Raw genomic sequence first — 23,825 nt, 5'->3', positions numbered from 1 at the left:
TTTGCTGTTTAAAAGTGTCTGCCTCAATAAAGAGTGGGACGTCTGAACTAACCTGATAGTGTGTCTCTGCCGCCGTTGAACACTATCACGTCACGTGATCAGTTTACACCAATAAGAATCGGAGAAAATTTAGAGGTGAACTTCGGCCTCTTCAACTATCACCACATAGAAATCTCTGGCTGCTTTAAATTATTCAGTCCTCCGGCTCTTTAAACCTGAGAACACACGCAAAAAAATAAATGAAGAAACAATGTGCCACATTTGAAATCTGATCGCTGGATTCAGAGTTCAGAGTGCTGGCAATTACACCATATAACTTCCCTCATTGACTTGCTCTCCGAAATAGTCAATCGTAACCTAAAAGCTACAAATTTGTCATTGCTAAAAGCGCTTTTTTTATACTGGAAAAGTCCTCATTGGATTGCATAACACGCAACGCACAAAACGACTTTCAGGAAGAGTAAGAGAACATGAGGATTGGCTAGAGTTATAGGCGCAAGTGATGTTCAGACCTCTCAGCTGAGCTGACAATGTCAGGTACAGTCGAACCTCCACACAACGGCTTCCTTGGGACAGATGGAAAATGGCTGTTGTAGAGTGGTGGCCGTTATGGAGAGGTAAAAGGTGTAATATGCCCCCTTTTTGGATGGAGGTTGCGACATTTTTTGTATAAAAATACCTTTGTAGTAAATAAGTCAGTATATAAAACAATCAAAGTGTATCTATAAAAAAACAAACCAAACAGAAACAGAGACGAACCACGGGTCGTATGGATCAAGTTTGGTAACCTTTTACAACATAACGTGACACCGTTCACCAGTTGTTAAGTTACTGGGCGTTGTCAAGAAGTCATTTGGCAGTTCGATTGCACTTTTCTGGCTGTTACCGTTGTGAAGGAAGTGGCCCACGTGGCCGTTGTAGAGGGGTTGACTTTATTTCCAGAATCAGCGATTTCCTTCAGACATTAAACTCACTGTTAGTTGACGCCTTGTTTGGGGGCTAAATTCAATCAATCTAGATTGCTTACTCGTACAGGTGCCACCTTGAATTGAGCGTAAACTTGAAACGTTACTCGTCGACCTTGTCAGGTCCCAGCTCTTACCTATTTGAATTGGTACGGTGCAACAGCAGCAGAAACGTTTGCAAAAAGAAAAAAGAGCATACATATAAAAATAAGGTCCCACCGAGATTTGAACTCGGATCGCTGGATTCAAAGTCCAGAGTGCTAACCATTACACCATGGGACCACACGTGTGCTGGAGACACACTAATCCAACCTATAAGTAGAAGCCATCAGTTTCGAGAGGCTTGTAGATTCAAATATTCACTTGCTTTGGTTGATGTGTCGTCGTACAAATCAAAGATCACCTCTACTTCATGTCGGGATTTACCAGTAAGATAACAGCTTTTAATTTCGAAAATATTCTGATGTCATCAGAATCCGGTTATATTTTGGACAAAGTCAAGTGTTTGAAAATTTGGCATCTGAAAAACATCTAATTAAGGTAATTCCTCTGAAATAAAAGTGACAATAGATTTTTGTTCAAACTTTGTCCACTGAATATTTGTCATATGATAACTTCAATTTTGAAATAAAAAAGGGGGGTGCCCATGTTCATTAAGGAGCAGTGAGGCATTGAAAATGCCCCATTTTGGCATTATTTAATGCTTATTATAAGAACGCATTCCCAGTAATTGTAACATCTTTGTAAGCCCGGACTCATAAGAACACGCATTAAACTACAGTCAATACATTGTGTCGGACACAAATAAACGTTAAGTTTGATTCAGACAGAAAGCTAAATCCTTGATTAAAAATTTGAACCAAATTTCTTGACGTGGTTACCGACTGCAAAATAGAAAAGCCCACAATGTATCTGCTATTTTTCTTATTTATTCAATTTTCAGCAATAGAAATTAGATCAGTCTTTACTCACGCAAAGCTTATGATTAGTTGATTACAACGACTGGAAAAAAAATTGGGGTGCCCATGCTCGTTGGTGAGCTAGAGCCAGGGGCGGGGCAGAAGACTCCTGAAATTTTCGTATAGGCATCATCCAACAAAAAATGACGTCACATCCGGTTTAAACTGCGCTTCGCGGCTCGTTTCACAAAGCGAGAAAATGGCGTTTCCATTACTCACGATTTCCCTCTATTTGTAAACCATCAGTTTCGTTTCATTTTATATTGAGGATGGAAAGATGTTGCAGACACATTAGTTCGACTTTTTAAGCAAAAATTTCGGGAAAAGAGAAAAGTTTATCATTGTTTTGAAGCAAAATAACGGAGAGCCTTTGGTCATCGTCGGGCGAATTTTACACATTTGAAAAACTGGTGTTGTTCCGACTTTTGGTTCTTGTTGTTCGTGATTTAGTGATAACAATAAGTGCAATAGCCTATAATGTTACCAACAACCTGGATGAAGTATTGCTGGCCATAGTTTGCACTGTGTACTACGGGAACATAATTAACAGAAGCCGTTTAGCTCCGAAAGTCGCTGTCACCAGAGCTTTTGTTGCTCTTGGCTCACGTGTATTGGTAGAAGAGACAAGCTGGATCGCATGCTGAGGGTCAGTATCCCACATTCCCACATCTCTCATTGAAGATTGTTGTTTTAAGATACAGTACATATATATTGGTACTTTGGGGTCATCAGTCTCTTTCTCTGGTGAGTGCTTTTAAAACGCCCAGTAAAAACTTGATTCACGGCATGGAAGCTTATGTCTCGCTGGATCGAAATTCGAGCAAGATTTTTAAGTTCTAGTCCTCTTTAAAAGTAATTAAATCAATTATTCAAATCCAGGCCATCAGGGGGAATCTGCCATTGAAGCTGCCCTAAGTTAAGGTCCTGTTTAAGGACCTTCCCCTTTGAAAATCGTGGGGGTGTTCTTTGAGGCAACACAGGTCCCATTTATATGGTCTCGGGTACCCGAGATAACCCTCCCCCTGAGCCAACTTTATCAAGTGTTTGTATGTGAAAATGTAGCCCCTGTAGGCCGAGTAAAAGTTGACTCTGCATGATTTTTTTTTTTTTTTTTGACCCTGCATGATTATTCGTAACTCTTATTAAATAATCAAATGTGCAACTATCCCTCTTTGTTTAAGTTTCCCTCAGTCATTTGATCACAGTGGGTTTTGCTGAGTTAATTTTCTGTTCTTTGATACAAATTGCTGCTTTAAATCTTAAATCTAGACATTATGTGACACTCGCCATGCTGAGAGTTGTTCCAGTTAGGTGAGCCAAAGTGTTTACGTATACTCAAAGAAAAGTTGTTGGTTACTTTACCTGCCAAGGCAAGTCAACTCGCTCACCTGAATTGTCTCACCCCCAAGTCTGGTTCGTGATCCTCGTGTAAACAGTTGGTTGAATTTTGCAAAGAAATAAGTGAAAAGTTAGGTCCGCCAGGGTAACTCGGGGAAAGGGTTGTCTCTGGCAGACAAGAGCCATTCTATTTTATTTCCATTTTCCCTCTTCCTCTTCCAACTGATTATGCGAAATGTACTGTCCAAAATCTTTATGGGTACTGGTGTTTGAGAGTGTCATCTTTATCACTACTGTGGAATGTACCTCACCTTACAGCCACCCCCTTTAACACAGCCACCTCGTTATTATGGCCACTCTATTCTGGCTCAAACAAAAGCTCAGTCAGTCATTTTCTTATTTATTAATTATACAGTCAGATTTTGTGGCCTGTTGGTGACCAGATTAACAGAATTCTGGCACATTGTAGGAGTAATTTATGCAATGTGTAGTTCCAGAAAGCATCCATACCTCCCCCACGGAAGGGAATTTTTCTGAGTCCCCCCCCCCCCCCCCCCACTTCTCTGGAAATTCCTATTGAGCTTCATACGTTTCTTTAAATTTTTTGGTCTTATAGAACCCCCCCACCCCCCAGGAAATTCCAATCCCTTCTGTGGGGGGAGTATGGATATTTTCTGGAACTGAACAATTTACATGTACAGTAAGCAACAGGCATCATTTTGATAGTGAAGTCCCATGCATACATGTAACTCTTGATTATTTTGAGATTTTATCTTTATTATGTCATCGATGCAATAATATTTTGATTCCTGCTCCAGTGGGAGGAGGGGGGGGGGAACTCTTCTCTATGTGCTATATATAGCTATGTGCAGCCCCAAAGGGTATGGTTAATTATTCAGCCGTTTTGGTCATAAATACTCTAGGGTAAGGCTTTTGCCCTCTAGTCTTTAATTTGTTATGTTTTTTAGGATAAGCTACCTCAATTTTCATCATTATCGATAAGACCATCAACAAAAGTCCTTCAAAACTTATGTTTAGGGCAACTGTAGCAGTCACAACAGTCATAAATGGGGTAGGGAAAATCGCAGATTATGTTCATAAATAGGTTAAAGGTTCAACTTTTGTGAAGAGGGTGGCACTGACCCCCATCCAATTTTTCTGGGATGTACCAAACTCATTTTCTTAGCAGTTACTATAGTCTTGCTTTATTAAATCAAAACAGTACTTGCTGCTAGGTACTTTATAAAAGTATAACCCCTCCAGAAGCCTTCACAAAGTACATGTAATATCAGGTGCTAACAATAATTTTTTTTTTGTAGCTGATTAAAATTAAGTATTAAATTGTACTGAACTGGTGCGGATTTAATATACATTATATTTTGTCACACTTACGTAGTTCACACTTATTTTAAGACTACTCAGCAGCAACTAGTACCTCTTGTATGACCATGCAGTAACAGTATATTCCAAGAAAAAAAAATACATTTATATGTATATGTATTACTATCCTGCCTGGAAGAGTGTGTAGAGACAGCACACAGTGCAGTGTCCTACTGTATGTCTTTTGTTAGGTATAATAATCTTAAATTTAGAAGACTTGTATTGATCTTTTAGAATTCACAAAAAAGTTGATATCTTGACAACTTTCCTTTAGCTGTGTCACTTCATGATAAATTAGCAGTTTGGCATGTTGTAGCATAGAACTTTAATTAAGTTATCGCACCGGTATCACAGAAGTCATGGGTTGGAATCCAGTTCACACCTAATTTTTTTTCAGGCTATAATTTCACCTTTGCTTAAATCATCCAGTCCCCCAGGAAAGTTATGAAATTTATTGTCCAAGTAAACTACTGAACCATGGCTCCAGTGGGGACAGTGCTATTACGATGCAATTTGCAGATGTGCTACATAATATGAGCTTGACAGTTTTGTTACCATGGCAACAGACTGCATTTCAGACCTTCCCTGATATTCTAGGCTTTTCTGGCCACCTTTGGAGTTCCATTTTGATATTTGCCAATGGTGATTCATCTGCATGATTCAGCAAGCCTATTAAATAGTAAGGTCGAAGTCATGGCCTTGATTAATGTTTTTCAAGCTGAAAATCACTGCATTATTGAAATTGGGTTAGAGGGGACTGGAAAAGATTGAGTTGCCAATTGGAAACATATTTTTCATAGCCATATTAATGTGTTGCCTGTAGAACTATAACTGGCTACCAAGTTTCAATGATCTCTGCTGTATGATATGGTCTGCACTTGATGTAATATTGGGTCTGGTGTATGACATCATCAGTCCTCTCATTTGCATATATTTTACACATTTTAAACTTAAATATGTCCAGAACTAATGCAGATATTTGCAAAGGTAAACAGTGCTTTTTGTAATCTATAGTGCAATTCTATTTGATATGATAGTAGCATGCCAAATCATTGAGTTGAATTTATGCTGCTGACATTTACATGTACTGTAAGGTGTTGAAGAGAATTTTGCAGGGGAATTTGGTGTGTTTATTGAATTGCCAGAGGTTGGTTGGTTGGTTTTGTTATTGCTTTGTCATTATATTCCATGTATTTTTTTTAAAAGCAGAGTGGTTGGTAGCAAAAGCAAAACTGGCAATATTCTCTAAAGTCTAAAGTCATGTTTTTAGGTTTTTGTGGTTAATCTATTAGTAGCTGCACTGTCTTAAATTACAACAGAGAAGATGTGATATTAATTATGTAAGTTATACTTTGGTATCGTTCGTACCAAAGTTATAGTAATTTTCTGGTTCAATACATGTTTGCCTCTGCATTAATTTGATTAAACTACTGTAGTTTATTTTTTAATCGAATTTAATTCTGTCAAAAGGGAGGTGGGAATCTAAGAGCAATAGTAAACTAGACCAACAAATATACGGAAATCTGCCACCATTGCTTTCGTGGCTGGGTGGAGATGAATCTAAGTCAGACCAAAATTGGAAAAAAAATTACTGATTTAATGTGATTATGGAAATGTTGGAGGGTTGAAATGGGATCCTGGCTATGGGAGAGTAGGAATCAGGACTGAGGGGGTGGGTGCTTGTGAATTTTAGAACCTCTCTGAAAGTGAAAATAAACTGTAGGTTTGAAAAGTTTAAAGCGGAAGTAAAAATTATACTTTAATATATCTTGTTTATTAAGGTGGTAAATGAGCAAATACCCACTTACAGTGAGTCATTGAAAGAATGACATAATTTATATTTGTCTTTTATTAGGTGGTTACTTCCTGGCATATGCACCCCACACAGGCATACAATGCTATGATTTAGATGATGCAACCTGCTTTCCCATGTTTAACATACATGTAAGAGTGTCAGTGGACCAGGGTACAAGTGTGATTTCTCTACTGATAATGAGAATTATAATAAAGATGCAAAGCCACTCTGATGTGATTAATTTAATTATTCCATAACAGTTAAGTGAACCAGTTAAACCAAAGGTTGCACTCTGTAAGATCAGGTGTACAAAAATTCAATAGAAAATTTCACTACATCAATTTTATTAATTAAGTAAACTTCTCTGCAAAATATATTTGGTATGTTGTTGTACTGGTAAGAATATATTTTGGAAATTTTTTATGGGAAATGTTTCCATTTAAAAATGTAGCTCAGATGCCACAACTATAATTCTCATTTCTGTGGTGTTTTCTTTTGTGGTAAATTGTGAAAACAAAATAATTATGTTAACCTACAAGTAAGTTAAAAAAATATAAAAGTAGTAGCTCTTCTGAAAAAAAAAATAGTTAATTTGTTGTTGTTTCTTCCTGTTCATTTTTTCCTTGAACATTTTTATTTTCCTAATAAGTAGTTTAGCTAGCCATAAAAGTGGTTTGTTGTCTCTGAGACCATTTTCAAGATAAAAAAGTGATTTGTATATAAAATTTGAATTTTGGGGGGGGGGGGGTGGGGACCTTTTCAGAATTTCCCTAAAAAGATCACAAGGTACAAGGGAAGGAGCACAAATAGAATTTTAAGTGTTAAAACATATGTTTTCATTATCAGTCTGGGCTCTCTGTGAAGCTGCAAAGTATACTTGAGGATAATGTTATACCCATTTTAATTCAAAATACAAATGGAAACTTGCATTGACAATCACTTAATCTCTTGGCACTGTTTTGTTTTTTAATAATTGCCTTTTTTCACAATACAACAATTTGAACATCTTTGTTATACAAGCTGGTGGGGGGGGGGGGGGTATTCTACAAAATTTTAAATTGAAAGGCCTTATCTCAAGGTCCATTACCCCTTACCCTTTTGTATACGTTTGTACCGTTTTGATAGAAATGGCACCTCTTTTGTCGACCTTACATTGCAAAAGGGTAAATGTATCCCTTTAACAAACCTTTTTAAGAATACTGCATCCCTTTTCTATTCCCTTGGAAAGAGGTTAATAAACAATATTATAGGATCTCTTCATTCTGGCTGAGAGAGTAAATGAGAGCTTTTCAACAACATTTTAGAACCAGAAGAATGGAATCCCTAGAAAACAGATTTTTCTACCCTTTCATACACCTCAACTTGTGAAATCCCTATCATTTTATACCTGAAGCCTGAAAAAGGTACTCATCTTGAGCTGAGCCTCCCCATATAGGTCATTACAGAGAGCCTTCCCACATACACTAGTCAGGAACTCTTGACAAGTACTGTAAGTAGTGATGAAGCTGGCTTCAAGACTGGTCTGAGCCAGCTTCACTTTTTTAGCGCAAACTTGTTGCTCTTTGTCAATTTCTAGTATGAAACCTTTTCTTTGCTGATCTGGTCCAAGTTCGCAGACACTAGCATCACTCTCACGACACTGACTCTATCAATGTCACTCACAGTCTGATTCTTCAGTTTCACTGCACCATGCTTCATCATCACTCATCATTGTTAGACATGAGTTCATTAGCTTGTAAAATTTACCAGCCTGTGTTGCTATTACCTGTTCCCAGACTTCCTTTTATGGCTAGATGTAGGGGCATGAAATTTCACTACTGTTTATGAACAATTTGTTTAGATGGCATATTGAAAGAGTGATGAATTACTGAAAATTGTCAGTATTGTTAGTGTTCTCTCATTCCCTTAAGGATTGAAATATCTTGATGTAAGATTACATAGAGAAAGCACACTGAAATATAATGCACAATTTTTTAGTATCCTTTCAAAATGGGTTGCCAATATGACAGGGATTAATAAATAAGGTACTTGGTCTGCAAACAGGGCAAATGATAGGGTTTGAAGAACTAACAGGTGCATGCTTGACCTCAGTGGTGGGGGGGGGGGGTATTGGAACTTAGCGTTGGTGACGTTTAAACTGTTGAAACGGAAAAATAAATTTGATTATAAATGAGAAAAAACCACGACATGCCCAAATTACTTAATCGCCGTTAAAACTAATCCTCTTGCTTTTTTTAAGGGGTTCACGGCCTGCCTGTAACGAAGCGTTTATCAATTAAGGGATTGCTTAGGGAAAACATATCTTGTTTACGGTTGTTAACCAATCGTAACATATTTTATGGCATCAGTTTGAGTCATGAGCAAACACATGAGTTTGTGTTAGTGTCGATCGGCAAGAAAGTTCTGCAAAGCGCGTTATGTGTGTGGGTCTATTCTTGCAGTGATACGATTAACAGCACTCAAGTACTCTCGAGTGTTGGCAACTGTAAATTTTAAAAAATGTGCTTCTGTTAATAAGGTTCCCCCATGTCTAGAAACCTGTCATTGTGCATTTTTCTTAGTGTGATGCCCACCTAAGAGAATAGGATATTTGAATTGAGTGCAACTTACCTAGAATACATTATTTCCACACAAACGATGACTCCTGTGGAATTCAGCGAGGAAGAAATGGCGACATTTCGTAAAAAACACGCCTTCAAAACAGCGTGTTTTTGAATAAATAATTACTCTGTCCTTCAAACAAACTGATATGACGAGGAAGAAGACAAAATTTTGTTTATCGTGGCCAAATAAAACGTTAAAAATATCCGGCCGATTGCAAAATATTGCCATTTTACTTACTGAGAGAACGATTATGCCATATTCAAATTTGATTTTGCCGCTCAGAGCTCTTTTTTACCGGATGTGACGTCATTTTTTGTTGGATGATTCTGATACACAAAAAGTGCCAGGCGTCGCACAGTGTTCTCCCCCGCCCCTGGCTAGAGCCATTTTTCAACTGACAGAGCTCAATATCAAGGCAAATTCGTCATGTTTTCAATATGCGCGTGCGCAAGCGCGCGCTAATGACTAGGGGTTGGCACATTATGCTCCTAAAATCGAGCATTATGCTTTTTGGCACTGCCCCCAAAACGGACTATTATGCTCCAAATTATGCTCGACTGTAACTATTGTAATCGTAATTATGCCGCAAAATTTTTTTCCCGGACCCCGGTGAGTTATAATTATGCCGTAAAAAATTTTTTCCCGGACCCCGGTGAGTCATAATTGTGCCGTAAAAATTTTTTCCGGGACCCCCGTGAAGTGCGATAATAGTAATGGAAACCATGTAGAACGTTAAAATAGCTTGAAATTTTGTAGTTTTAACTTAATAAATGGACAATAGTAGCTCTAAAAAAGGAAATAACTGTTATGTTGCAAAATGGCACTATTATGCCGCCAAAACAGCACTATTATGCCGGCAAAATGCACTATTATGCCGGCATTATGCTCGATGCTCCACATATAGTATTATGCTCGAAATTATGCCGGCATAATGTGTCAGCCCCTACTAATGACGCTATAAATTATGCGCAGTAAGGATGCGCAATGCAAATGTGATGAATCACCTTAAGGATCTGCGCTAAGAACTTTTGAAACTTCTGCGACAGTCCTTCGGGTTTTTGATCGGATGAGAAACAAGTTATCTGAGTCACAGCGAAAGGATAGACCAATATATTTTTTTCATTGTCACGAGGCTGCTTTAACGCAAAGTGATGACCGTTCCTGTCAGATTGCTCCTGGATTGCACACTGGTGAAGAATATCAAAGCTGATAGAGAGATGAGGTTTTTGTGATATCCAGCATAATCAAGATCTTACCGAGACCTTGATTATTCTGGATATCATGAAAACCAAATCTAATAATTGTTGTATTATACATTGAACGAAAAAAAAATGGAAGTCATGTTTTTACTTCTTCAGTGACGGCAAGCAACACAGAGCGCGAACTGAGAAATAGTGAGTTCATTGTATAATAATGTGCGTAGACGATCCGATAAGATGACTGATACGTTATTCTTTTATGATGACAACATGTGGGAGCAGCTGAACCTTTTTGAGGCCCGGGTGAGGTCGGCATGTATGTGGCGGTGCCTGGATACGAGCATGCGCAAGTTCACAGTAGCGGTTGCTAACTGGTTGAAAAACAATATGCCTTAATCTCATTTCCAATGCCCGCGCACAATGCTCAACGGTTCTGGACGAAACAAGAGAGACTAATGCTGCCTCGCATTCGATTTCTCCTGAACTAAGTCAGTATCAATTTCTTCGTGCTGACCAAAAGGATCGCGGACTCTGGAGCCTTCGCCCGAGGGCAGTCTCAAACTCAGACCTTATCGGCGGGTTTTTTACTGCTCAAGACACGACTGAAATCCTGACGAAAACTTCAAAAACGAAGACTGCGCCTTTGGCTTACAATTTGAGCCGAAGGCAAGCATGCCAGCTGTATTTCGTAGGATTTCCGTTAGTTTAAACTTTTTTCCATCCGTTACATTTGCAAAACCTTAAAATTAATGGTCAATAATTTTAAAACTATTTTTCTCAGAGTTTGTCTCCAGATCACTATAGTTTCTCCCTACAGATATCCATTCAGCATCCCTTTGAAGCCGGCCATGTTTTTTTTACGTTTTGCTCGCTGGCGAATGTAGATGTGTTGATTCAGAGCTAGAATATATCATTAGTTGTGTTTATGAAGGCTTCGCCTTCATAAGGTAGTCATTAGTCCGAGAGAAACACATGTATGTTTAAGAAATGTCTTGTGTGAAGATTACAACTACCCAATTACAAGCGCGGAAAAATTTTCCAAGTCACGAACTGTTTGTTGTTGTTTTAATTAGTTACAAGAACAACTCTTTTACCGTTATATTGGCCAGAGGAAGAGCTTTTAAACCTTTTACACGGTTCCATAAATACAAAATGAAAGCAAACAACTAAATTCAACAGTCACACGAAAACAGTTCTATTTCAAGGCGACAAATGTAAATCCCAACACCATGATGACAAGTTGTACGGCAGGAGGGTGGCGTGAAACACTATTACACATGTACCCCTTGCAGCACCAGACATTACACGTCTCGGCTGTTCGGCTTCCGACAGTTTTGGTCCCCTTTTGGTTACAATACTTTTTTTCTTTTTCGCAGATGCTGTCGTTTGCGCACCGTTTTGCTATTATCTTTCTCCCATCCTGCTCCAAGGTAATTGTTAAGCACCAGCTGTAGCCTCGAGCGCATTTCACAGTGAATCTTTCTATGTCCGCGTGCATGGTAGCCAGGCTACACTCTTCGTTATTTCCGTCACACTGGTAGCAGTTTCCTTCCCCATATTTCGCTGATAATCAAGGTAAACAAAAACAAAGTAAAAAGGATACATTTTACAAATCATTCAAAACTCTCCATCGTAACCTGGAAGCTGTGAATACTGAATTAGGCAAAAATGGCCACTATCACTCCAAGAGACGCCAATTTAAAATACATGAGCACATTGTTTATATAGGTGTCGGGCTGGTTATTATAGTATGAAAATTGAAGAAGCTCGATATAGAATCAAATATTGCACTTGCTAACATGACTCAAATTTATAAAGCGAACCTTATGATTACAGGGCTGTTTTATTCACATAATCTTAATATAAACAGAGGTTTCCTTCATACAAAACGTTTTAGACGTATACACCTCTAAGTTTTAGCATAAATATTGACGAAAAATGGCTTTGCGGAGCCAAAAAGCTTCCGGAACTTTCGACAAACGGGCACGAACTGACTGATGCACTACAAGTGTATTTTACAATCTTCTGAGAAAACTGTAAAAATAAACGTCAAATTAAGACAGTATGCAAATCTCCACCTTTTTAGGAAGGTGGAAGTACCAGACGATAAGCAAGCTTTGTCAGTCAACGTATGCATAATCACTCTTGCAAATTAAACTCGTGTATCAGTAACCTACCGTCCTTAGGTTTAGCAAGGCATGTCCTAATCACTCAGCCACAATATTGGTATTTTCTAACCAGACGGGTAAAACATTCGGACAAGTGCTGAATATTACTGCACGCCATGCGAAAAAATAAAAAATAGTCAACGCTCGAGCATGTGTCTGCCGCGCGTAGAGCTAAACTGAGACGAATAGATTCGTTTTATTTTAGGTAAAAGTTCCTGTCCTGTTTGCGAGAGGTGAATATTGGAGAAAAAGGTGTTAAAAGAGCCATCAGATCAAACAAAATCCACTAGAGCGTACTCAAATCTTTGTCCTGTCTCCTTAACAATCGATCCTCGTTTTGTTCTATTTTTTGTTTTTGTTTTTGTTTTTCTCTGTTCGTTTTTTTAATGAACCTCAGAGCAAGTTAAGAATTACTGGTTCTACTGGAAAACTAGGCTTTCTCTGAAAAATTCAGCGCTCTGGTACTTCAAGGTAAATTTACAAAAAGAGCTCATTCACTAACAGAAAAAGAAAGCGGGGCGTGGATAACTTACAAAACAGCATGCTTATTCAGTTTCAATAAAAAAAAAAGCAGCAGATAGGATCACTCGAACATCGCTACTCACCAAAGGTAACTGGTATTGCAAACAGCAACAAATAAATAAAGGAAAAATACTTCATCATCAGCGGGAAAAATAATTCACGGCATCGATTTAATCGCTACCCGGCTGTTTGATGGTCGAAAGTCTGAGGCAGATGAAAATGTTGCAGATTATTAAAGATGGTTAACGCTGCTTCTGTAAAATTTCCGGTCCAAGCCAAGGAAAATTTACATATTGTGCATGTAATTTGCGCAAGATGGTCTCCTTCTGCCAGTTATTTTTAAACTGCTTAATTTAGCCGCCTTTCCCACTTCACATGCGAGCATAAAATGAGAGGATCATGCCTTTATAGAGTAACCTTTCTTTGGAAATGATCGCAGTAAGTGGAACATTCTGAAACTTTGTTTCTTTGTTAGATGTAAGATTAGTAACCTCTGAAAAGAAATATGGTAGCGCTTCGCAGCTGGAACCCATGTGACTTACAAACTGTGGTCGCTACCCATTTATCTGCTGCTGAAAAAATGGTATAAGTAAGCGACGAAAATGTTGTGCTATTTAGTCTGCGTTGCGGAAGGAATCATTACAATAATATTGTTGAGGGCTGCATGATATGAGAATAAGTGTACGCGCGAATTTACCTATTTTCTTTTTTATTACAGTCTTGCTGATTGACATCAGTAGTTTCATCCACAGCTGTGATGGGCCTGTTGCTTACGTTACTCGATTCGATTGATAAAAGATATGCCTGATATCGGTTTTATTCACGGATGTTTTAATAAAACATAGTAAACGAGAGACTCTTCGAGTGAGTAGACAATGTGGTATTATAAACAAGCGAATAACATTTAACACTTTGTAAATTTGAGAGAGGGTATGTAACTGAAGGGAGGAAAAACTTGAAAGTATCGTTTTAGCCCGGTAAACTTATTAAAAATATTTTCGGACGATACTTCGGTCTTCGGAACGCCTCGGATGGCCTTCTCAAGTAAGCTTTAGCCGCGACACAGGAAGATAAGAAGTAATCATGGCCGGGTCAGAAACATTCCCTTGTTAACGTGTTACTGAGAAAATATTTCTTGCTCAGCGATAACGGTTGAATGTAGAAGAAGAGCGAAGGTTCTTTTTACGTAAGAGTTTGAGCAAATATTTGTCCTTGCGCGGCTTTGACGCCATTCTACCCAAGAGAACATCGAATACCTGCAATTCTCCACTGACATAACTTATCTTACGTCGCTGAGGGAAAAGAATTTTAATTTACGATTCAACATGTCAATTAGACGATTCTATTCAAACATTCAAATATCTTAGTCCCGTCCACACTACGCCGGAGAAATTTGAAACCGCAGTTCAGTCAATTTCTACGGTTAGGCCTACCATCCACACTAATCCGTCACGACAACGGATCGGAGCTTTTCGAAAACGCTCTTCAAACCGAAGAATTTGAAAACGCCAGCTTTGCGTTTTAGTGTGGATGGAAAACATTTTGAAAACGGGACTTTTCGAAAAAAAAAAAAAAATGACGTTACGATAATCATGTCGTTTCCCCTCCCGAGTCTTCCTCAAACGTAAACTGCTAAAATGCACGGTGATTGTTGCGTTTTCAGATTTTTCGGGGTAGAGTGGAATTCGAAGGAAAACATTTGATGTGTTTTCAGAATTCCGAAAACACCGTTTTCAAATTTCTTCGGCGTAGTGTGGACGCGGACTTTGGACACAAATTTAACATTTACGGCCTGACATCTCAAATGATGGAATGTATACATGTAAATACGCTTCGATGTTGTTCTCATCCCGTTGATGAATGGATCTGTGTAACACCGGTGGGGAAATTTTATACAGATTTGAAGATGACAGAGTTTTGCCAATGGGAAGAAGTCTTGATAAGTGATCTGGCTGTCATCACGGAAACTAACGCAAAAAGCTGTGTAAATTAATAACACTACCAGCTCTTACTGTACTTTGAATAACAGAACGATTAGACAAACGTTTTCCAAAAATAACCTTCTCAGGTATAAAGAAAGATGTTTTTAATGTCATTTCTTCACTGCGTCAACGACCTTCGATTGGAAAACTACTTGTTGATGAACAATTCAAACTATGCATACTCATGTACTTGAGTTAAATTATCTCAAAGTAATTTCCCAACTTGTCAAAATCGTTTTGCGGAACACAACCACGTTTTCCTCTTTCCGAATCAATAATGTCTAAACATCTCAAAACATCAGGAAGAAAGGTGGATGAATGCCAGGAAATAAGCATCAAGTTCTTTGATTTCCCGATTGATCCCCAGAGATTGATATTTAAAAATAAAAACCTGTGTTTTCTTTTTCGCGATATGCTATGGAAAGTAGTGTTTGAGCCTTAGTTTTTAGTAACTCGATTCAGTAAACCTGTCAATCAATTGACATCGCGGAAGATTAGAAAGTACGCCCACACGTACTGTTATTGCACGGTCGTGAACAAGAACAACGAGGCAGATATTGAGCATTCAAAAATCGACGCATCGTAATCATCCAGCCGGTGTGAATTTAGGTGCGTCACTGTCGACCACAAGAACCCAAGAGCTTGCCACAATCTTCACAGTTTTTCGCTGAACAGTCGATTAGCGCTCGTTGTTCGATCGGAATACATTCAAAATGGTGGTGAAGCGGATACTTTTAACTGTTTTGATGCTGTTTCACTGTTCAAAGCTAGGTAAGTATCAAGTAAACAAAATGATCGTAATGGTTTTAACAGTGACCAATGGCACGCAAAAAAACTGCTCGCAAGGAGCATTTTTCATTGAATGATGATTACACTTTCTAGTCTTCCTAAGATCGTGCGTTGGTACCTTTGGGGACTCTTCGCTAACACGCAGCAGCTCGACAGTTCTAGCTCTCTTGGCAAAATTAAAGTGCGAAATGGCAAAATTTGAATACAAACTATTCATAACAAAAGCTTATGCATTTATTTCGTATCATGATTAATTTGGAAACGATTACATCGAAAGAAGAAAGCATGATCTTATAATCGACGGCAAAACCATCAAAATAGGTTGTCTTAGAGGCAAACTCGATCGAGTTTTGTCGATCAGAGCAAAACTGAGCAACAAAAGTAATCATGTTTGAGACAAAAAGGATTCGGTGTGAAGGCACGCGTGAAACACTAATGGTTGTGAGAATGAAAACACTGGAACAAGCAAGGTATGGTGTAGTCATGTCTGCTGCATATGCGTGTTAGTGGAAACTTTCTGGACGTTTCACTTCAACTTTGGTTTGCCTCCTCTTGAGTCGCCGCATCATACTTGTCGCATACCCTCAATGATATACTTGCGTATTTACCCCCCCCCCCACCCCTCCCCCAACTCCTTCAAGCCCTTGTCATGTCCGACTGATACCTGCATCTAAAGAAATAAGAAAATAATGATGTAGTTTAGGCGTGCTGATGCGCGCGAGTGTGGAAGTGAGTTACGAGACCAGTTGATTGTCGGGGACGGTTACTAACTGTCAGTCACTGCCAACCATCCGCAGGTGTGTCTTTGCAGTGTTATACGTGCTCCGGCAGCGTCAAGGATTGCAACAGCGTAACAGCGAAGTCAACTGCTTGCCTTGACGGACAAGACAGATGTAACAGCTTGATGATCACGAAGGATGGCGAGACAAATGTGGTTCTAGGATGTGGAACTGACAACGATTACAAATCAGCCGAGAATACATGTAAAGACGCTGAAAAGAATGCTAGGACAACTTGTGAGACCAAATTCTGCAAAACAAACGAATGTAATACACCGCCAGCAAAAGGTACAGTCAACTTGAATCAAGTTTGATTCTAAGATCGAAATAGTAACTCCCTTTACTGAGTGTGATACATTTCTATTGACGCAGTTTAGAGAATCTAGTAGTACATCCCGATCGATTTGTAAATGTTAATCTTAATTTACAAATCTGATAATGACTGCTTGTGAGGAGGAAATTGAGTGTAAATTACCTAAAGGGATATTGCTGATGAGTAGGGGAGGGTATTTTTGGCTGAGATTTCATCGTAATATAATGGAAGAGATGACTGTAGATATGTATATAAACTCATTTTGGAGGGAGTGCTACTAGTGCTGATTACAGGAACAGTCCTAACGTTCAAGATTTAAGCAAGCTAAAATTGTTGAGTTCATTATTTTAATTTAATGTTTTGTTCCTTATACAATTATTGTTCAATTTATTACTTAATGTTCTTGATTAGGTACTAGTATATCCCTTTACTTCTAATTTGCTTGCAATTTATCTCAACGGTCACCTCCGGAGACGTGTATTGAAGCACATGAAATGTCATGTTTTTTTAAAAAAGATTAAAAATCCTAGTTTTTACGACATGCGTAATTTGCTTATCTTATTCCTACTGAAGCTAAGAGCTCATTTTCGGAATGGAAGGGAGGTTGTCTCAGACCTTTACAGTTATTAACACATGATCTTTCAATTTGGTTCGCAGTCAATAACTTGCGGTGCTTCGAGTGTCAGAGTGCCGAGTCTATGGACCATTGTATTCAGAACAGTCACGCAGTGACTTGCAAAAGCAGCGAGGAAGAGAGATGCGCCAAGTTTACTTCAGAGCTGCTCATGGGAGACAAGAAAGTCATGGTGTACCGAAAAGGGTGCCGGGCGACCGCTGCTTGCGAAAAAGACAAGGACTTCTTCATGCAGCAATGCGGCAGTGATGATACTTGTCAAAACTTGTGCTGTAAAAACGATTTGTGTAATGCGGGCTCGTTGTTTACTGTCAGTGTCGCGATAATGTTTGCAAGCGTATTTACGGCTATTTTTTTCATGTAAAGAAATGGGGTACTTTGTGCCTGTTTAGTTTTAACAGCAAAGTAGGCATAAAACTTTTCTTTTCTTATTTTGTAATAATACACATATATCTTTTTCACAGTCAGATAATCGAATAAACTGCCAAGTTTTTATTATAGGTGATAGCTTCAAAGCAAGGCCAAGTGCGAATCTTTGTAGAGCACTCGAATTTATATATATATTTTTACTACCACATTAGCTAATAAGGAAAGTCTTAGTGCATGCGTCTTCTTGAAAAATCGAGCCAATGAAGTGTACTCATGACAAAAATGCTCGATGTGATGGGCTACTTGTTAGTGGAAAAAGATAATCTATAACAGAGGACTGCTATCTGCAGATGATAAGCTATTTCAAGCTTAGAGGCAATCAAAATGGTTTTTAATGCATTCTTCATCCGGGGACGTTCTCAGTTTCCTTTCAAGGGTCTACAGTCAGGAACAAGCATTCCTTATAATTTTAAGTGAAAACAAAACTTTTGAAGGTAGGAGCCGTAGGACGTGGTTACAGCAGAAACAAGGCCTTGACTTATTTTGATATCCATCTCAGAATCTACGTAATACATCACTAAGTAAACTGCGTAGGACGAATGGTTGGTTAAACATCCACATTCATCGTCCACGATATTAAATTTATAACTGCATTCTTGCTGTTGAATCCCACACCCGTAGCTTTGGTCTAGTGTGTAAAATGTTTATCGTAGATATCATTAACATGAATAAACGCAATTTTTCTATAAACAGTTTTGTCTCAGTTTTGTACATTACGGTTTCTGGACTGTCACAATAAACAATTTCCTCAGTGGCTTATGTTCAGGATAAAGCGTTAATTTCGTCAGTAAAGTTGGAGGACCCTAATTGTTTTCGCTTCCACTAATCTGAGAAAGAACGACCGAAATGTCTTTCTTGAAATATTAAAGAACAATAATTGATCGGCGTAACAAAAATCCATGGTTTTACGGGAATTTTCGAAACAACTGATACATGCCGAAGCCACAGACGAAAAGTTGAATTCTCCAGCCCATGTAACAGCCAAGAAGTGAATCGTTCAGATGGCTAACATGGTGAGAGTCACGTTTTTTCGCGGGAAGGAGGTCTCAAGGAAAATTTGTTTGGAGGGAAAGCAAACATCCCGGGGCAAACATTTTCAATGTGTGCAATCACACATACTACTTAATCTATATAGCTATGGAACCAGCTTGAGAATTAAGCAGTTAATCTTGACTCCATACCAAGCCTTTATAAGTAAGTCTCCTGAACGTAGATAATTGTGAAATTTAAGTACATCAAGGTGGCGTTAGTCTTTCCTTAACACCACTTTCTTTGTTTGCGCCATTCTGTTAATTCAAAGGCGGGGGGGGGAGGCTTGTGCAAATTCCATTTTCGGGGGCAGGGGGGTAAATAGCAAGGACATGTTTAGGGAGATCGGGGTCAGTTATATTTATTTGGAACATCATAAAAATATAAGAACGCGTCCATCGCTTGTTCGGTGACTTTTCTTTTATTTTGATTTAATAGCAAGTTATTTTTTTTGCTTGCACTATTGAGGTAACATTTACATTATCTGAAGAGTATTTTACCGTCAGCAACTACTAAGTGGGAAGTTATATCATTGGTAATCAAGTAATTTTACAACGGATCCGTAATATTCGACTCTGAACTGTTTCACGGCTCTTGAACTGAAAAACAACCCACGTACATGGGGTTTAATTGTTGAGTGGCTATTATGAAATATGTCTGCGTCATTGTTATGACAACTACTGAAACGTTAGGGCGGAACTCATACCAGGAATCCAAAGGAGCGAGACGACGAACAATATACTGTGGTAAGCATATCAGGGCCACACGCTGAAGTTTCGCGAAGTTCACAGAATCACTTGCCAACTTTAAGCTGCTTTACCGTGGGTACGTTGTGTAAAGTTCTGTCCCGACCGAAGATGTCGAAACTAACGAACGTGGTAATTTTCGTACTGATTGCTTTCGTGCAACTTGGTAAGTAGATCAAAACAAACGGTTTGATTGTTAGAAACCTGCATCATAAATTGCAGCAGCTTTGATTACGCATTATTGTTATTCCAATTTAGCCAGTCAATTCTGGAATAGACATCATGCCGGTGGAATCAGTTCTGTCCCTGAATTGTCTCTTGTTATTTTCTTGTCTTTAGAGTCGATTATTTGAAGTCAGTTCAACCACAAACCGCACGAACTTGAAACTGAGATCAAGCATTTGCGTTAATTCCAAAATGCAGGTTACGTGCCCAAAGTAATAACGCTGAAAGCAGTACATAATGTGAACTGCATACAGTATGACAGTCACTTGTATTGGTTGTTGCTCGCTGATAAGCTTCATAAAACCGCGTAAATATCGTTTTTGGCATAAAAAAACACCAATACGAAATCCTGGGTACGCAGCTAAGAAGTCATGTAGCATAGAAATTATAAAGTCAATGATGTGCGGGTCTTGGGCCGCGAACATCGTAAAATTCAGCCCGCTCATCGGTAATGTTCGGTTAAGTTTAGTTTGTGGCGACAGGCAATGAGTAAAATGTCGATTACCGAGGAAAAATATTTTATGCCAAAATTTTTTATTAAGCAACAAGAAGCCGTGTTGAACAAAGACTTAACTACGACTTATAAGTTTCAGATTTGCATAACTCGAATACATTGAATAGAAAGCACTGCATGGTGGAACATACAGGTTTTCCAAGGTTCGGTTCTTACCAGCACCAGAACTGTACAAATGTAGACCGCAATCGTTTTATATACTATAAAGGAAATGATGCAGTATTCTTTTTCACTTCGTTTAAACAAACGTGTAGTACTTTTACAGCACTTGTATGCTTCAATAGTATGAACAACAAGCTATGGTTGAGTTCCCCCGCAAACAGAACAGAAGGACCTGAGAACAAATTCAACTCGTCCTCAGGCCTTTTCTTTCTGTGGTTCAATCCAATCCCAACACTCTTCCCTTCCAGTCCTAGGCCCTATAGGGAGAGTCCAGCGACTGTACCGCCACCATTTTGTAGTAAAATTGGTGGCGTTTCAAAATTATTTTTTCCGATAACCTGGCTATGAAATAATTTTCAAAATAAATATTCAAGCTGTAATCTTTTTGCCTGCTCAATAACCTGTTAGTTTTCCGATGTTGCCTTCATGCCTGGTTTACATTCCCGGCCAATCTCTGTCGGCAAAGTCAAAACTGGATTTGTTCCCTTCTAGTAGACCGTCTTTGAGATCTCCAAATATATAACAATTTTTTTTTTCCTGTCCAAAGGATCCTGTCTTCAGTGCTATAAATGCTCTGGAGATTCAACAGAATGTAACAGTGGAGCAGCAAAAGAGACATGTCTTACAGGATTCACCAGGTGTGCATCCCTGGTGTTAAACAGTGCCGAGAGCATGCATTTTATGTTTGGGTGTGCCAAGCCTCAAGACTGTGACGCTGCTGCAGCTCTATGTACTGAAGTCACGAAAGATGGTTCGCAAATCACTTGTAACGCCACGTGCTGCAGTGGAAATAATTGCGTCACACCGTATTCTGAAGGTAGGTTCCAGATCCAATCCTGAGATTGACACTGGATTATTCTTGTGTGTATGTGCGTATGCTTATTTACATCGTGGCACATCAGGAATCAGGGCGGGTGGATCTAAGATTTTTCATAGAGGGCGGGGAGGGGTGAATGATACCTTGGGGCTGAAAAATCAATGGGGCATGCCCCCAAATTCCAAATTGTTTTGATATGCGAATTGGTACCTAACTGACATGGTTACACCACAAATGCAAGCAATACCATAAAGAAGAAATTACAATGAGGTAATTGTCCAGAGTGTTTCCCTTCATTTCTGCTACAATATTCACAATTTATTCCAATTTCTTCATGTTTTTTTTGCTTCTTCGAAAGAGGGCTTGCTAGCCACCCAATCAACCACTGCCCTCCTCCCTTAATCCTCCCCGGAGAATCAACAGATTCCCAGAGGTCTCCTTTCCCCCCAATACACCCATCATGAGATGGATAACGTAAACCGAATTACGTAACCGAAACGTTTCTATTGATTAGTTCCTCAGTCAGTAGTGAACAGCTATTCTGCTTTGTGCACGGTCAAGGCCAAAAAAGTGAACAAAAACATACAACAAAGAAGTTTTTCGGGCTTGATAACCATTCCCCTCTATTAAGTTTCTCAAACATTATGCAGAGTACAATGCACTAAATATAACCATTAAGTCACCGCAAGTGGGCGGGTTGACAAGACGCCGTATTAAATCCCTACAATGTGAACTTCAATATGTTCATCTATAGTGATCAGCAAATCTTATTTATTTCGTCCTTTTCCAGCTTATGAGCCCAGAAAGTGCTACGAATGCGCATCAATGGCAGAGTGTGACGCAGCCACACCCAAAGTATGTCCCAATGATGACGATCGCTGCTACAAGGTATCCACTGAAGTCACCCACGAAGAAGCTAACGTCGAGTTAACGACATACAGTAAAGGGTGTGCTACAAAGAGCCAATGCGATAACAAAGACGCCCATTTCTTCTACCAGACATGCGCAACAGATGACGACAGTTCTTGCGACATGACCTGTTGTGAAGGGAACATGTGTAATGCTGGCTCCAATTTTGTGGTCAGCGCATTCACTTTGCTGGCATGCGCACTTTTTGCAGCTGTTCGTTTATAAAGAATTAGTATTTACAATATCACGCGAGTGATTTGTGAATTGTGATGTTGATATCTCCTATATATTCGGTATCTTTTTCTTCATAATATAGGCATTTTAGTCTCGGTACAGTTTAATCAAAGCTTTACCTCACACGTAAATCTTAGGTATTAGAAAGGAGGCAAATAGTTCTTTTTTGTACATTTTACTTCATTTTAATGATAAATTGCTAGTCTGATTTCCAGCTTGTGAAATAAGGTAAGGTAAAGTCTGCATCGGACCAAGTTATCTATGCAACCGGAGCCTATCCAGGTTTCCTTAACATTAAGCGACTGGGAAACAATTAAGTTAGTTGAGATGCCAATCGCCCTTATCCTGGTTTTTCATACACTTGGGTGGAGCAAAGGACTATTAAAGTGTCTTTATTACCTAAGAACACAACACAATGAGCCCATGTAGCCTGGGCTCGAACTTGGACACTGCGACTCCTCGGCTTGTGAAATACTTCACCCAAAATAGTATTTTGACACTAATTGGGGTGTAGTATTTACCAGTATTTGACTAGAAAGTGTGTTCGGCTAAGTATGGAAAATCGATTCAACTGACGGTTATTTTTGTAGTATTATGCAATAAAGGAATCTTGTTTTTCTTGTGTCCAGTTTCACCATGAAAAAGTCAGCACATCTATTCTTTAGTCCATCTTAGCCAGCCTATGGCAAGCCGTTTGTAGCAAAATTAAATCCTTGCAATATATGTTTAATCCTTTAAATAACGGTTTTATTTAAAGATAGAAAAAGGCATTCAATCCAATGGTAAATAAAATTTTTGGTTCAATTCAATCTTTTAATTTTCACGATTCAATCCAATACCTGGAATATTGATTCAATCCAATACCTAAAATATTGATTCAATCCAATACCTAAAATATTGATTCAATCCAATACATGGAATATTGATTCAATCCAATACCTAAAATATTGATTCAATCCAATACCTGGAATATTGATGCAATCCAATACCTCGAATATTGATGCAATCCAATACCTGAAATATTGATTCAATCCAATACCTGAAATATTGATTCAATCCAATACCTCAAATATTGATGCAATCTTCCTGGGCCGAGCGCGGCCAACAGGAACGAGAGTAACTGAGCACTAGAGAGCACTGAAAACATGGCGGGCGAAGGAGAACTAGATTTAGAAGTTTAGTTTCCTAAGTTTCTTGCAGACATCTTGGATAAAACGGAAATAATTTTTGAGAATTTTGACTCAGAAGTTGGAATCATTGAAGACCATTTCGTAAAATTCCTGTTGAGGTGCTCGAGGAACTTTGAGGACTAGGATTCATCTGGACAACGATA

At 38.8% G+C, this 23,825-nt stretch overlaps 4 protein-coding genes and 1 non-coding gene across 5 annotated transcripts in view; 3 read left to right on the top strand and 2 right to left on the bottom strand.

The window, feature by feature from the left end:
- Window positions 1–1,379, top strand: part of LOC145479456 (uncharacterized) — a 6,643-nt gene extending 5,264 nt beyond the window's left edge. The window contains exon 3 of the mRNA XM_081457824.1: window positions 1–1,379. This exon is cut by the window's left edge and continues 615 nt beyond it. The gene's annotated coding sequence lies outside the window, so the exon portion shown is untranslated.
- Trnaq-uug (transfer RNA glutamine (anticodon UUG)) lies at window positions 1,176–1,247 on the bottom strand. Its single transcript has one exon. It is a non-coding gene; the product is annotated as a tRNA-Gln (tRNA).
- A 9,911-nt stretch (window positions 1,380–11,290) lies between the features above and the next one.
- On the bottom strand, window positions 11,291–13,285 carry LOC145469836 (uncharacterized). The gene is made up of 2 exons (XM_081453642.1): window positions 13,014–13,285; window positions 11,291–11,803 (listed from the first exon to the last, which is right to left on the bottom strand). The coding sequence occupies exons 1-2, from the start codon at window positions 13,069–13,071 to the stop codon at window positions 11,436–11,438; spliced, it is 426 nt and encodes a 141-aa protein (XP_081309768.1). The 5' UTR covers window positions 13,072–13,285; the 3' UTR covers window positions 11,291–11,435.
- A 2,207-nt stretch (window positions 13,286–15,492) lies between these two features.
- LOC145479455 (uncharacterized) lies at window positions 15,493–18,546 on the top strand. The gene is made up of 3 exons (XM_081457823.1): window positions 15,493–15,683; window positions 16,499–16,768; window positions 17,451–18,546. Exons 1-3 carry the CDS (start codon window positions 15,626–15,628, stop codon window positions 17,789–17,791), a joined length of 669 nt encoding a protein of 222 aa, XP_081313949.1. The 5' UTR covers window positions 15,493–15,625; the 3' UTR covers window positions 17,792–18,546.
- A 57-nt stretch (window positions 18,547–18,603) lies between these two features.
- LOC145479454 (uncharacterized) lies at window positions 18,604–23,105 on the top strand. The gene is made up of 3 exons (XM_081457822.1): window positions 18,604–19,797; window positions 21,080–21,349; window positions 22,140–23,105. The coding sequence occupies exons 1-3, from the start codon at window positions 19,743–19,745 to the stop codon at window positions 22,481–22,483; spliced, it is 669 nt and encodes a 222-aa protein (XP_081313948.1). The 5' UTR covers window positions 18,604–19,742; the 3' UTR covers window positions 22,484–23,105.
- The last annotated feature ends 720 nt before the right edge of the window (window positions 23,106–23,825 follow it).

This window comes from Orbicella franksi, chromosome 2 (assembly GCF_964199315.1).
Source record: "Orbicella franksi chromosome 2, jaOrbFran1.1, whole genome shotgun sequence".
Classification (NCBI taxonomy): domain Eukaryota; kingdom Metazoa; phylum Cnidaria; class Anthozoa; order Scleractinia; family Merulinidae; genus Orbicella; species Orbicella franksi.
This window is presented reverse-complemented; position numbering and strand designations above follow the sequence as displayed.

Bases quoted from the DNA above. Each gene is read 5' to 3' on its own strand.
- LOC145469836 (XM_081453642.1), bottom strand. From the start codon at position 13,071: ATGATGAAGTATTTTTCCTTTATTTATTTGTTGCTGTTTGCAATACCA. The intron at 11,804-13,013 runs GTGAGTAGCGAT...CTTGATTATCAG, and splicing joins TGCAATACCAGTTACCTTTG to CGAAATATGGGGAAGGAAAC.
- LOC145479455 (XM_081457823.1), top strand. From the start codon at position 15,626: ATGGTGGTGAAGCGGATACTTTTAACTGTTTTGATGCTGTTTCACTGT. The intron at 15,684-16,498 runs GTAAGTATCAAG...AACCATCCGCAG, and splicing joins GTTTCACTGTTCAAAGCTAG to GTGTGTCTTTGCAGTGTTAT. The intron at 16,769-17,450 runs GTACAGTCAACT...TTTGGTTCGCAG, and splicing joins TAATACACCGCCAGCAAAAG to TCAATAACTTGCGGTGCTTC.
- LOC145479454 (XM_081457822.1), top strand. From the start codon at position 19,743: ATGTCGAAACTAACGAACGTGGTAATTTTCGTACTGATTGCTTTCGTG. The intron at 19,798-21,079 runs GTAAGTAGATCA...TCCTGTCCAAAG, and splicing joins GATTGCTTTCGTGCAACTTG to GATCCTGTCTTCAGTGCTAT. The intron at 21,350-22,139 runs GTAGGTTCCAGA...GTCCTTTTCCAG, and splicing joins CGTCACACCGTATTCTGAAG to CTTATGAGCCCAGAAAGTGC.